At 37.4% G+C, this 12,688-nt stretch overlaps 1 protein-coding gene across 4 annotated transcripts in view; it reads left to right on the forward strand.

Annotated features, from left to right (window-relative positions):
- Positions 1-12,688, forward strand: part of VTI1A (vesicle transport through interaction with t-SNAREs 1A) — a 235,111-nt gene that overhangs the window by 5,037 nt on the left and 217,386 nt on the right. For all 4 annotated transcript variants that reach the window (XM_063307161.1, XM_063307159.1, XM_063307162.1 and 1 more), the window contains exon 3: positions 5,719-5,829. In XM_063307161.1, the coding sequence (XP_063163231.1) occupies positions 5,719-5,829 (111 nt within the window). The remainder of the gene's footprint in view (positions 1-5,718; positions 5,830-12,688) is intronic.

Genomic DNA, 12,688 nt, shown 5'->3' on the forward strand with positions numbered 1-12,688 from the left:
ATCAAGAGACACTTCTGAACTCTTATCTCTTGACTCCCCGCCCCTTTTATTTTCCACAAATTCTCTGTACTCAATTTTTCTACTTTTTTTTCTCTTCATACATTTTCTTTTTATGTGTGCTTGTCCTTTTATAAGCTTTATATTTTATTACGACAGTACGTAAGTCTGTCAGCATACATTTCTCTGTTAACTTTCTTGTTCTTCGTTGTGCATGTTCTGTATGCCACCATCTGGTTATTTTTCATAGGGTGCTCTGGCTTTGTTTTTCATGTTGGTGTCATCCTTTCATTTCTTTTAAACTGAATATACGAAGTGAACTTAGAACTTTGTCCCTTGTTAAAAATGTAAAATATAAACCATTATAGCACATAGTTCTTGTACCAGTTAGATCTGTATTCTGATATAAAGTTTTACATGGTAATTCATTAATGAAAACATAGCTATTTTTGTGTCAGCTGTTTAATAGAATCAGAGGTCTACAGTTTTTTTATAGTCTTTTAAAATTCATGGTTGTCAACAACCTGTCCTTCCACTTATCACTGGTATCACGTTTTGCCTCTATATAAAATTAGTGAAATTCCTTTGCTCCTTTTCTAGCACTGACAGAATAGGTGGGGTTTGCTTGCTAATTGAATTCTGCATGGCCTAAGAAGCCATTGTCAGCTTCTATTGTGCCCAAATGAGAAGTGCATTTACTTGGCTGTAAACCTAAGAATTTGGAGCAAGGCTGCATATATTCACTTGTTGGATTTCTAAAGTAGCCTGAGGCAAAATCAAGAATACTACTCCAAATATGAAGCTGAAGACCCTCTTGCTAGAGCCTTTGCTCTGTGTCTAGAAGAACATGATTCCATAGAGTCAAACTAATGAAATGCTTCCTTTTCCTGTCCTGTTTTGTACCATCAAGGTTGGCAGAAAAGCAGAGGTTTGTCTTGCTTAACAGAGAGAGATTGCTCAACAATAACAAAAATTTATTAATACTTGTATGATGTCTGATTCTCAATATCTCTGGGTGGCTCACAACAATAAAAAAAATTGTAATAAAATCAATCAAATCAATAAAGACTAAAAAATAAAGATAAAAGTTGATAAGTGGGATGAAGTGAGGGGTCTCACTGTCCCTTGCTGAAGGCCTGGTGAAGAGCCAGGTCTTTACAGCTCTTCTAAACAACAGCAGAGTGGGGACAATCCAGATCTCGGGGGGGGGGGCTTGTTCCAGAGGGCAGGCACTGCTACAGAGGAGGTGCACTTCTGGGATCCTGAGAGAGGACATTGTTTAATCGAAGGAACCTGGAGCATGCCAACCCTTGCAGGATCAAATCAGCCAGGCAGATGTTATAGGAAACAGGTGGTACCTCAAGTAACCAGGCCCTATGCCATTTAGGGCTTTATAGGTAATCAGTACCTTGAATTGCATCCAAAGGCAAACTGGCAACCAGTGCAGCTTGTGAAGCAGAGGTGTTACGTGGGCATACCAAGGCATGCCCATTGCTGCTTGCATTGCCGGATTCTGGACTTGTTGAAGCTTTCTGGTGGTCTTCAAGGCAGCCCCAAGTAGAGAGCATTTCAGTAGTTCAGCTGTAACGTGACAAGGACACAAGTGACTGTCTGAAGGGCCCTCCAATCATGATAATATCATGAATTGAAATCTAAGTGTAACTGAAGAGAATGAATGGATATGAAATATGTTCATATATGTGTGTGAATAGCTTGCTTTTTAAAATCTGTTGGTGGGTTCAAACATCACACAAAACCATAATGCAGTTTTAGATAAGTAAAGAGTATTTGTTTATAATTTATAAGCAAGGATCAGTATGGCTTTATCATAGTAAATGAAAAACAATAAAGTTTCATTACATTTTAGACAAGTAGAAGAGAGTTGTATGACAAGATAAACCACTCCAGCTTAATATAAACATGCATGCTGCTTTCATAGCTCTATATTACATGACTCCTTAATTAAAGTTAGTGTTTTTTCTAGATTAGGTGTGTATCTGAATATAAAGCACTCGCAACTTGTGGTTAGCATTAATTAGAATTTAAAACTGTGCTTGGTAATTATCCGCATAATGTGGCACTTCCATGGAGGGTGCAATATCTGGCAGCATAATTTGTAAGAGGTCCTTATGCAGAGCCTCCATGGCATTGCCACTGGCATAGCATTTATTCATATGACAGAGTACATATGGTGGAAGCTCTATAGGAAGCTACAGTGTAGATTCACAGCTTCATATAGAAGCTGCAATAGTTGAGTTCATGTATAACACTAAATCAAAACCGTTTAACTGCTGATCAAGTCATAGGCTATGCTTGAATGACACACTAAGCCCAAAACAAACAATTATGGTATCATTTTGTATGGGCCAAGTCCGTATACCAATATGCCACAATTCTTTGTTTTTAAAAGTAGTTCTTGATTATGTATAACTTGGTCATTTTTTTAGTTACTCCATAGAGTAAGTCTAAAGCAGTCACAATATATATTGTGTTTCATAAAACAAAATAAAATGCCAAATGAAACAACCATACCTTTACTCTTACATATTGTCAGACATCAATAGACAAATAGAGGTAAACCACGTTTACACTGTTGGCATTTCTTTGTTTTTTTGCACGGACCAAGCCACTAGGTTACCATGGTAATTGAGTACTTTCTTAAGTATTGGCAGGGTGAAGAGGTCGAACTTAATTGTCCTCAGTTTGGGTGTTAAAAAGCTGCATTGCCTGGGGGAGGAACCTGCCAGGACGTGTTTTAGTTTAGCTTTTGCAGCCTCTCTTCCCAGTCCTCTCTGAGCACGTGTGAATACACAGCTTGTAAACTATGTTTTTGTGCTTTCTGTAAATACATTTATTTTTATAGAAATGCCTGGTGTGTGATTTTTATGATCTCTTGGGCCAAACGCTTTCCAGCACACTCTGACATACACACCATTCAAAAGAGACTCTCTCAGTCCCAAAAGGGATTGGTCACCATAAATGGATGCAACAAAGGCAGAAAAGTACTGACACTTTGCCACCCTTACCTCCTCAGCAGCTCTAGCTTGTGCTTGTTGGGTTCACCCCTAGTAACCCTCCTGCAGCACCCTAGGCATCTCTTAACCTATTTCATCTTCCCGTAATGTTATGTAGGAATGATCTTGGAGGACTGGACAAAGAGACATTGCCAAGGGAATGGTCAGATAAGAGGGAGCATAGCCTGCAGCTGGATAGTAGGAGGGGCTTAGAAGAGACCCTCCATAGTTTCTTAGGCTGTAAAGGAGATGGGAGAAATATACTTTCAGACTTGCAAGATTCTGTTAATGTAGCTTTACAGTAAAGTAGAATTAGCTCATTTGATTGTGTTTCCTATGTGGTCTATCATGTAAGGCCGACACTCCCTCAGCATTTCTGTAAACCAAGGGAAGTCCTGGGATCCCTGGAGAAGAAAGGCCACATAGACACAATCTGGTCCAATGCCCCAGCTGCCCTTTCATTCCAAGGAGGTGACTAAGGTTTCAGCCAGACCATGCACCAGAACTTCAGGAAAAACATCAAGCTTCCTCTGGAACTCAACTGGGTTGATCAGGTGTCTGGGGCAGACCAGTTGAATAGGTCTAGCCTTCCTGTGGCAGTCTCATTTTGATGACATTTTCCCCCAACTCCAGATCATGTTGCCACTGCTCCAACAGGACAACCAGGTCCAAAGTGTGATCAACAGTATATGTCAGGCCCTCAATGGCCTGGGTCAGGTCCATGACTGCCATGTTGGCCATAAACTCTTTAGGCAACTCTGACTCCACTCCCAGGGAAGGCAAGTTGAAGTCCCTCAAGACCATAAGTCTTGGGAATTTCACTGCCAATCCAGCCACAGAATCAAGGATCTTGGGCAGGAAAGTTGCTGCCTAGCAGGGAGGCTGGTACAGCAACAACAATCCTATCTGATCCCCAGAGCCCAACTTAACAGCATCTTACACCCAGTCACCTTTGGAGCCATACCTATAGCTGCCACCAGGGTGCCTCAGATAACTATAGCAACTCCTCCACCCCTGCTTTGGTGTCTCAGCTGATGCCACACCCGGCCCCCCACCAGGCACATTTCTGAAAAGGCAACTCCTTCTTCCATGCCCAGCGAAGTCTTGGTAATACATGCCAGGCCAATCCTCTTATCCATGATTAAATCACAGATAAGGGAGGCCTTACTACAGACTGACTTGGCATTTAGAATCAGCAACCCAAAGCCTGGGCATTTGAAGGTTCAGTGACCAGGGCTTGAGGCTGAGCACAGGAGGTTGCAACCAACTCCAGGCTGATGTTTCCCAACAGTAGCTGTTTCATAAATAAAAGTTACAAGACTGTTAATAATTATGATCTAGCTCTTGGATTTCGTGAAGCTCATAGTAATGACATGTAAGCTCATAAGTGATGTGTTATTTTAGCTCTTAGATATCTGTTTTAAAGGGAGTGCATGTAGTGGGTTGATCTTCCATATAGAATTCCAGCTGGAGAAAATAATTTTTGAATGAAATATTTATTAATCTGAATTTTTGTATCATAAAGCAAATATGTGTTCCTTTGCAGCAACACTTAGAATATTTCAATATAGATGGATAGTTTTAACTGTAATAAAATCATTAAGCATAAATTATTATAAGCTTGAAATTCTGTTCTGTAAATTAAACAGAGTGAAGAAGTTAGTTTAAAAGTTAAATGTATTAATGCTTGCCAATTCTTTGGTTTCCTGTTAAACAACAATTTAATTGGCTTTTAGTTATTGATTATTTGAGTGGTTGGCTTTTAGTTATTGATTTTTCGAGTGGTTGTAGTTAAACGAATTTCAGATGTTCATTTGACAAGTCTTGAGCTATGTGTATGTAAAATCATTATAGAGCTAATTAAGCAAATACATTTTTCTGAGGGCTAACATGTGGAATTAACACAATCCCTCAGATGATATGGTTAGAAAATCTAGTAAAATAGTGATGCCATAGGAACTCATTCATTCGCTCCATCATAATATATACTCTATACATGCTAACACACAACTTCATGCTAAAAATGTCCATTTGTTGTCTATGTAACACAAACTGATCACTTGCTTAGATAAGATGAACACCAAAAATTCATGCATTAGAAATCAGCGAAAAAATGTGTCCATAGTCTACCAGAATGTGCCCATACTGACCATGGGATTAAACTGCTAAAAAAAAAAAAGACTTGAGACAGATTCCTCAATGAATAGCAGAACTGGAAATTGTCAGCAAATATGATTTTGATAAATTCATTTGGAACTAATTGGGACACTGGGTCTGTTATGTTATAGGTGTCGATAGAGCACACTCTGTGTTTGATGTAATGATGGGATATTACTGTGTATGCATATGGATGGCATAAAGTGTCTTGGAGTTACTAATAATCCTTGTATTTTATAATCTGATGGATTCACTTTTTTTTAATGAATGTCTATGCCTGTTTGTGTAGATTTGTTTGTGATTTGGTTCACATATCAAGTTAAACCATAGTGTGCTCAATGTGATTTTAGCTTAGCACACTGTGTGTAGCCAGCCATTGTGGTTTAAAAATTCTTGACTTGGTATGTAGTTGTGTGTCTTTATACTGTATACATAACTGTTTGAATTATATTTAAAATACACTATTCCTTGAATAATTTGCTTTTTAGATTCAAGTCAAGTTATGGTAGCTTTTTCATTTATCTTTCCCCTTCATATTTTTAAACATCAGTTGGAACAAATGGAACTTGAAGTGCGTGAAATCCCTTCACAGAGCCGAGCCATGTACAGCAGTAGAGTGAGGAGCTACAAGCAAGAAATGGAAAAGCTTGACACGGATTTTGTGAGTTAATTCATCTGTGTCATTTTGTGAGAGGATTCATAAAGTATTTGTTGTAGTCAGCTTCACTACGGTATCATCATTCTTTACTCTAATTAACATTTGATTGCTTGAAGTATGGTAGAAACACCAAAAATTACTACTCACTTAGTTATTTAATTAATTAAGTTAAATTATTTATTGAATTTTACTGTAAATCCATTTGGCCTAGAATCAAAAGTTTCCTCATACAAATGTAAATACAACCACGTGATTGTTTTTACACAGCTTGGCCATGCACACTGTTGTTAATAACTTAGATTTTGTCCATTGCGAGTTTTCTTGTACTATATCACCAGGTGTACAGTTTACAGAAATACTCCGCACCGTATATGAGCCAGTTACCCATTTCTATCTGCCTTATTTTAGGAAAATAAGAAGTGAACCATGCTTGTATATTGCTCGCTCCCCTGTGTTCTGCTTGATTCTTTTTAATGTAATACTTAGCATAATTATTCTTAATGGTATAATTAAGTGTAGCGTTCAAGAATCTGTTTTGGCTTATTTATTAGGTAATGAAAGATAATTTATATTTAAATTAACATTTCATATTTTTATAGACTATAGAATTAAATAAAAGCTGTTTCATCAAGCATTCAATAATTTTATTTGACTAAACATGTGTCGCTTTGGCTGCTGGAAATCGATCAGCTCTGTTCTTCAAGCTTTAAGTTAAGCTTCCTATTTCCCAAGCTTATGATTGCCTTCTCAAAATCCATTCCAGTTCTATCTGTTCCTTTTGTATTTGACATGAGTTTTCAGAGTCCTGATCTTGTATAAATATATTCTCCTTGGGATTTTATGGAAATGGCCCTTACATACTTGTAAACATCATGGAAAAGTCAGGATAGTGGTCCTTTATGCATGCAGTTTTCCAACTCCTCACATTTCTTAAGATGGATCCAGCAGCTGTTGCTTGTATCACTCCAGATTGTTTTGGAATACTGTGCTAATGAAGAAACTGACATAACACCGAGGCTGAAAAATGGCGTGGGATGTTACTCACTTGTACTACATTTAGGAGAGCAAAGCAACAGTGCTTTATAGAATGTCCATTCTTCATAACTTGTGATTGGCAACAGCATTTCAAGAGGATTCAGCTGCCAGTTCCAAATGTAATTTTAAAGTATAACAGCCAATAGCAATTCTAGATCTAAGCAAAATATAATTTTAAATAGTACAACTAATCATTTGAGTTACAAATAGCTTTTCTGGCTTGTTCCTGTATTATTCTGAAATATAAGTTACTTGTGAATAAGTGTAGAGATTTCTGTTATCCAAGAATGTGAGAAAAACTCAAAGCTGGGTTTCAGAAATGCAACTATGGCTTGCAATGTGATACATGAATGTGGTACAGGTAAACGGAGGCAGCCACAATGATGTGGAGACTATATATAAAAGGCCACAAGTTTGGAAACATCATAATTTATAAAAAAGATAAAGTTAAGTGGGAGAGGGCAAATAACATCTTGATTGTGTTCAAAAAGTGAATAGTAATACAGAATTGTTCTTGTAATATTAGAACTTAGAGTCACTCAAGCAAGCTGAACAAAGATATTTCCATCAGATTAAAGGAAGAACTTCTTTATACTGTGTGTGGCTCTAGAATTACTAGTGCATGATTTACTTATTAATTGGGATGGCTTTAGATATCATTATAGAGGACAAAGATATCAGTAGCTACTACTACAGTTTCAATGATAGTATGATGGGCATACAAACAGAGAACGATGGAGTCAAACTCATGGTCTGTTTATGTGCTTCCCATGGTAGACAACTTAAGCCTTGGCATAATCTAGCATGAATGATTTTATGTTTTTAATTTTGGATATTATCCTGTCTTTTGTTTGAGAAAGTCATTTTAGTAATTTCTATTATAAACCAAGATAACAAATTGATTAGATTCAGGAGAGTTCTGATTGTGTTAGTTTGTCATTTATCAATGCCTAGTTTGTACAGGTGGAAGGATTTCACATTCTAATATTTTTCCTAATTCAGATCTTCTGCCACTGTGCTTGATTGAAGTTTGATCCTAGGTGAGATAAAGCTCTGGTATTAGATTTTGTTATCTTTTACTTTTTTCTTGCACTTACCACAAGAGCCATTTACATAGAACAGTGTAACCTTTTTTTCTGGACTTGATTCACTATTCACTTTGTGTGTATGATTAAATATTCATACCAACAGTCTTGACCAATTATTGTCATGTAGTTCAATATTGTATAGTATGTCCCATACCTGTTTTCTAGATTTGCCTATGTATTCCAGGTTATACTGCAACAACAGCATGATGTGAAGGCCACAGTAATCACTCAAAGAAGTCATTTACTTAAGATAATTACATTTTATCATACTGGAAAGTAGCCAGTTATTCCAATGTCTATGCAATACAACTTACCATTTAAGTTACAAAATCACAAATGGGCATCAATAAGACAGAGTTTAGGAGATCTCTAATTGTACTTAAAAGCAACATATGACTTAGCAGCCATGTTGATTCTACAAAACAAAACAAGCATGGAAGAGGATACATTTGGCCATACATGTGTTTAGAAAACTGTATGAAAGCTTTATTATAAACTCTTAGATTCTGTATTGAAGGAATATATATTGAACTAATAATTCTATATTGAACTAATAATAAAAATGTATTGATACTATTTTGCCTTTTTTTTACTTTGTAGAAACTTTAATAAGTTGATACTGACAGAATTATCTGTGTTGTTTTACTGTTTTACTTCACTCAAATGTGAGTGAAGTTTATTCTAAGCACTTTTTAAAGTATCAGTTTTAAACAGCAAGAAAAGTTACAAATTCTTAGACACTGAATTTTCTGTATAGTTAGCTCCATCTCGTGGTCAACACAGAGTTGCAGTTTGTGATTATGTTGACAGACAAAATCTAATCTTAAAAGCAATATTGACAGACTGGAAATGCTCTGGTAATAGCAGTTCTTTCCCTCTTCTCCCCCCGCCCCAGATCCCCCTCTCCCTCTTCTCTCCCCCCCCCCCAAATCCTGTATTCCTGATCTTGAGAAGCTGGACATTTTAAGCAGTACTACACACACACTAACAAAGATTTGTGACTAATTGCAATTTTTTGTCAAGCTTTCTAAGTGTAACTTTAACTCTTTGCTGCTATCTAGATTTTTGTAGCCCAGATTTGTAGCCCTACATAATTAAGTAAGTTTGTGCATTTGTTTGCAAAAAAGAAAAAAAAGTCTTGTATTCTAGAGCTACAAAACCAGAGCTGCAAAAACGTCCCACCTATTAATATCCTATATATTGTTAAGGCATAAGCAATGTAAAGTTTGCATTTAGTAGTCATATTGAAATTATAAGCTTGTAACTTTAAAAGGCTATATGTGTCAGAATACATGTGTACCAGAGAGTAGTAGCCAGCCTGCAAATAGATGATGTGCACTGCTGCAAAAGGAAATTTACTTTGTAAATTCTAAGAAGCAATTAATGGTATAATGCTCTGCCATACTCTTTAAGTATATACTTTTAGTTTTAAAAAGTAAATAAAGGTATATTAGAAGGCTTTGGTGGAAGAAGAATTCAATATATTGATTGATGATGGTATTATCATTCCTGGTCTTTGTATAATTCTTTAAACAGATACATCTCACATACCAAAGAAAGAAAAGCTGAGATGGTCAAAGCAAGCCACTTTTGAAGATCCCTCATACAACCAGGGATGCATGTGTATGGCTTTGGTGCCCCATTAATTGAACAGGCTATCTTAGGGTCTGGAATCAGCAAGTGGACCAAAAGGCTCTTCATTTCTATCATATGGCATAACTACAGTGGAAAAAGTACAGATTCTGTTACTGTGGGTTGAGTACTGGAAAAATGATAGTTTCATAATAGAAGTTGAGGAAAAACATTCAGAGAGTATGCAAAAATGATTAATGCCCTATAATATAAAAGATCTGCAGTTAAAACTCCTGTTTGGTCTATTTAAAAACTTGTAGATTCCAATGGGACTTTCATTCAGTCTCTTTTCACTTGCATTGTCTAAAGTAAGGGCTTCTTAACTATCTAACGTGTTCCATCTGTTAAGGATTGAGAGATAGAGTCTTGTTTATTAAGTACACTGTTGGTGATAGTTCAACCAATAGTTCAAATTTTAATTGGGTGGTATTCCACAATGAAGTTGTGCTGTGGATGAACAGATTGTAAGAACAGTTAACTGTCTTTATTGTGTTGTGGTAAGAAGGCTTAAGTGGAGAATCCCTAACACAATTTCCTTCTGTTCAAGGGTTTTACTTGGTTAAACAGAGTCTGAGAAACAAGAAGAAACAAAAACTTTGCTCCTGGTAGTGCTCTAAGAAGAAAAGGTGAAGATGAGTGAACAGGAGTTTGTAGTTATATCAGACTTCACACCAGGCCTTGGAGTAAATCACAGGTCTCTATACATTTACCTCTTATCTCTTGGCAGAAGATTCCCAGATATGAGTCAGCTAGATTAGAAACTTTATTGAAGACAAGAATGAAACATTAAACACAACCAATGGGTTGTTTTTTTATGTAAGTATGTATGGCTTTTCTATTCTGCCAGTCATAAACTGACTTTTGGTGCCTCACAGTAATGGAACAAAACATAGTAATATCAAGGAATATGTAAGATAAATACATTAAAAAAGCTTTTTCAGGCCCCAAAAGCCCTTAGAAAAGCTGTCTTCTGGCTTTTTCTGGAAGGCAGATAATGTTGGAGACAAATGAATTTCTGATGTGAGGCCATTCCAAACAGCTGGTCCCATCATGGAAAAACTTTTTTTTTGATGGAACAACTCCCCTAACCTCTTGAAAATGGAGACAAACAACTGGTTTTTCCAGCACAACTGGAGTAGTTAGGCTGACTCAGGGACTGGGGAGATATGGTCCTGCATGTAAGTGCTTTACAAGTTAAAACCAGTACTTTAAATTCAACCAAGAAACTAATAGGAAGCTGGTGCAAATACTTCCCCCTCCCCTGCAAACAGATATAAAATGTGCCACCAGCAAGCACCCGTGATCATCCAGATTACTGTCTCTTGCACCCACTGAAGCTTTCAGGTGGCTTTTAAAAGTAGCGTCATGTAGAATGCATTGTAGTAGTCTTAATTGGATGGTGATGAGAACATGAGCTTTTGCAGTCAGGTCTTCATGTCCCAAATAAGGCTGCAACTGGTACACCAACTGAAGACCCCTCTGGCCATAGCCCTCAGATGCTGGTTTAGCAGGAGCCTAGAGGATCCCCAAATTGTGGACTTACTCCTTCAGGGGCAGTTCAGTCCCATCCAAGACAAAACGGGGGTATAGAGAAACTCCAATGTACAGACAATAACTCTGTATTACTAGAGTTCAGTTTAAAGTGCTATCTCCCATCCAGAACTTCACAGCATCCAGACACCAGAACAAGAAATCTCCATTGCAGGCCAAGATCACAATTTACAGTTGGCGATTACCATTGTATTGATAATACCAGACCCCATACAAATGGAATACCTCCCTAGCAGCTTCATATAGTTGTTGTCAAGGAAAGAGGCAAACAGACCTAAACACACCCTTCCTCATCACATACTATAAGCCAGTACGGATAAAAGAACAATCAACGAAGTAACGATGCCCCAATCAAGGCTGGTAAAACCAGTGACTACATATAAACAGCCAGCAAACTCCACTCTTCCATGCACTGATGATGTTACTTAGCCTGATTATGAAACATCTGAAGGAATAGAAATAGGCTTGGAGAACACTAAGAACCCAATAATTCAACCCTGAGTTACATGCTGTCTGTTCTCCACTATGGATATCAACTTCAACAGAATTTGATAAAGCTGTCCTTTACATACTGGTGGGCAAGCTAGTTAAGGGATAGACTGCATTACAATTAATAGCTGGCATACCATAGGATTCTTCAAATACTGGCACGAATTCCACCTAGAAGAAAACCTTTCTCATTCCAAAATGAAGGAATAAGGGATTTAAATTACAAGAAAGCAGATTCCAATTGAACGTTAGAAAATCTTCCTAACAGTAAGAGCAGTTTGACAGTGGGTCCAATTATCTATGGCAGTGTTTCTCAACTGTGGGAACTTTAAGATGTGTGGACTTCAACTCCCAGAAAAAGTGGTGGGAATGACTTATGGGAGCAACTTGCGATCTTCCCTGCTGGCTTCCCCATTGACTACTTGTGGGAAGCTGGCAAATGGTGATCACATGACTGCAGAATGCTGCAACCATCATAAGTGTGAGTCGGTTGCCAAGTGCACAAATCACAATCATGTGACAATGGGGGGTGCTGCGACGGCCAGATCTTTGAGGACTGGTCGTAAATACCACTTACTAAGTACCATTGTAACTTTGAACAGTGGCTGAACGAGTGGCTGTAACTTGTACCTGCACAGCTGAAGTGATGCATGTTGAACCTCTGTCCCTAAAACTAAACAAAAACTTTGGAAAGAAAAAAAAATGCAGTGTATGTCTAAGGTCACATACTGGGAATGGACTCTATCCATGACTCTGGAAGTCAATATGCATTTCATTAAGATAAAAGGTAATTGAATTAAATATAGAGGAAGTACCTTTGTTCTGTATATAGTAAATATGTTGTATCTGTGTATAAAACAAGCACACTTTTTCAGTATTACCAGTTTCTACATATTTTGAATTGTAATTGCTCTTCTTCCTCTATCCCTAACCTTTGCCTATTTTCCTCTCCTTATACCTTCTGATACGTTCTATTGTGTTTTCTTGTTATCCCTATCTTTATAGCCATTACTGAAGCTGGGAGAGTGCTTTCTTGATTCGCCTTTGAGATACAGACACCTGTTTGA

The sequence above is a fragment of the Candoia aspera genome, chromosome 6 (genome assembly GCF_035149785.1).
Source record: "Candoia aspera isolate rCanAsp1 chromosome 6, rCanAsp1.hap2, whole genome shotgun sequence".
Classification (NCBI taxonomy): domain Eukaryota; kingdom Metazoa; phylum Chordata; class Lepidosauria; order Squamata; family Boidae; genus Candoia; species Candoia aspera.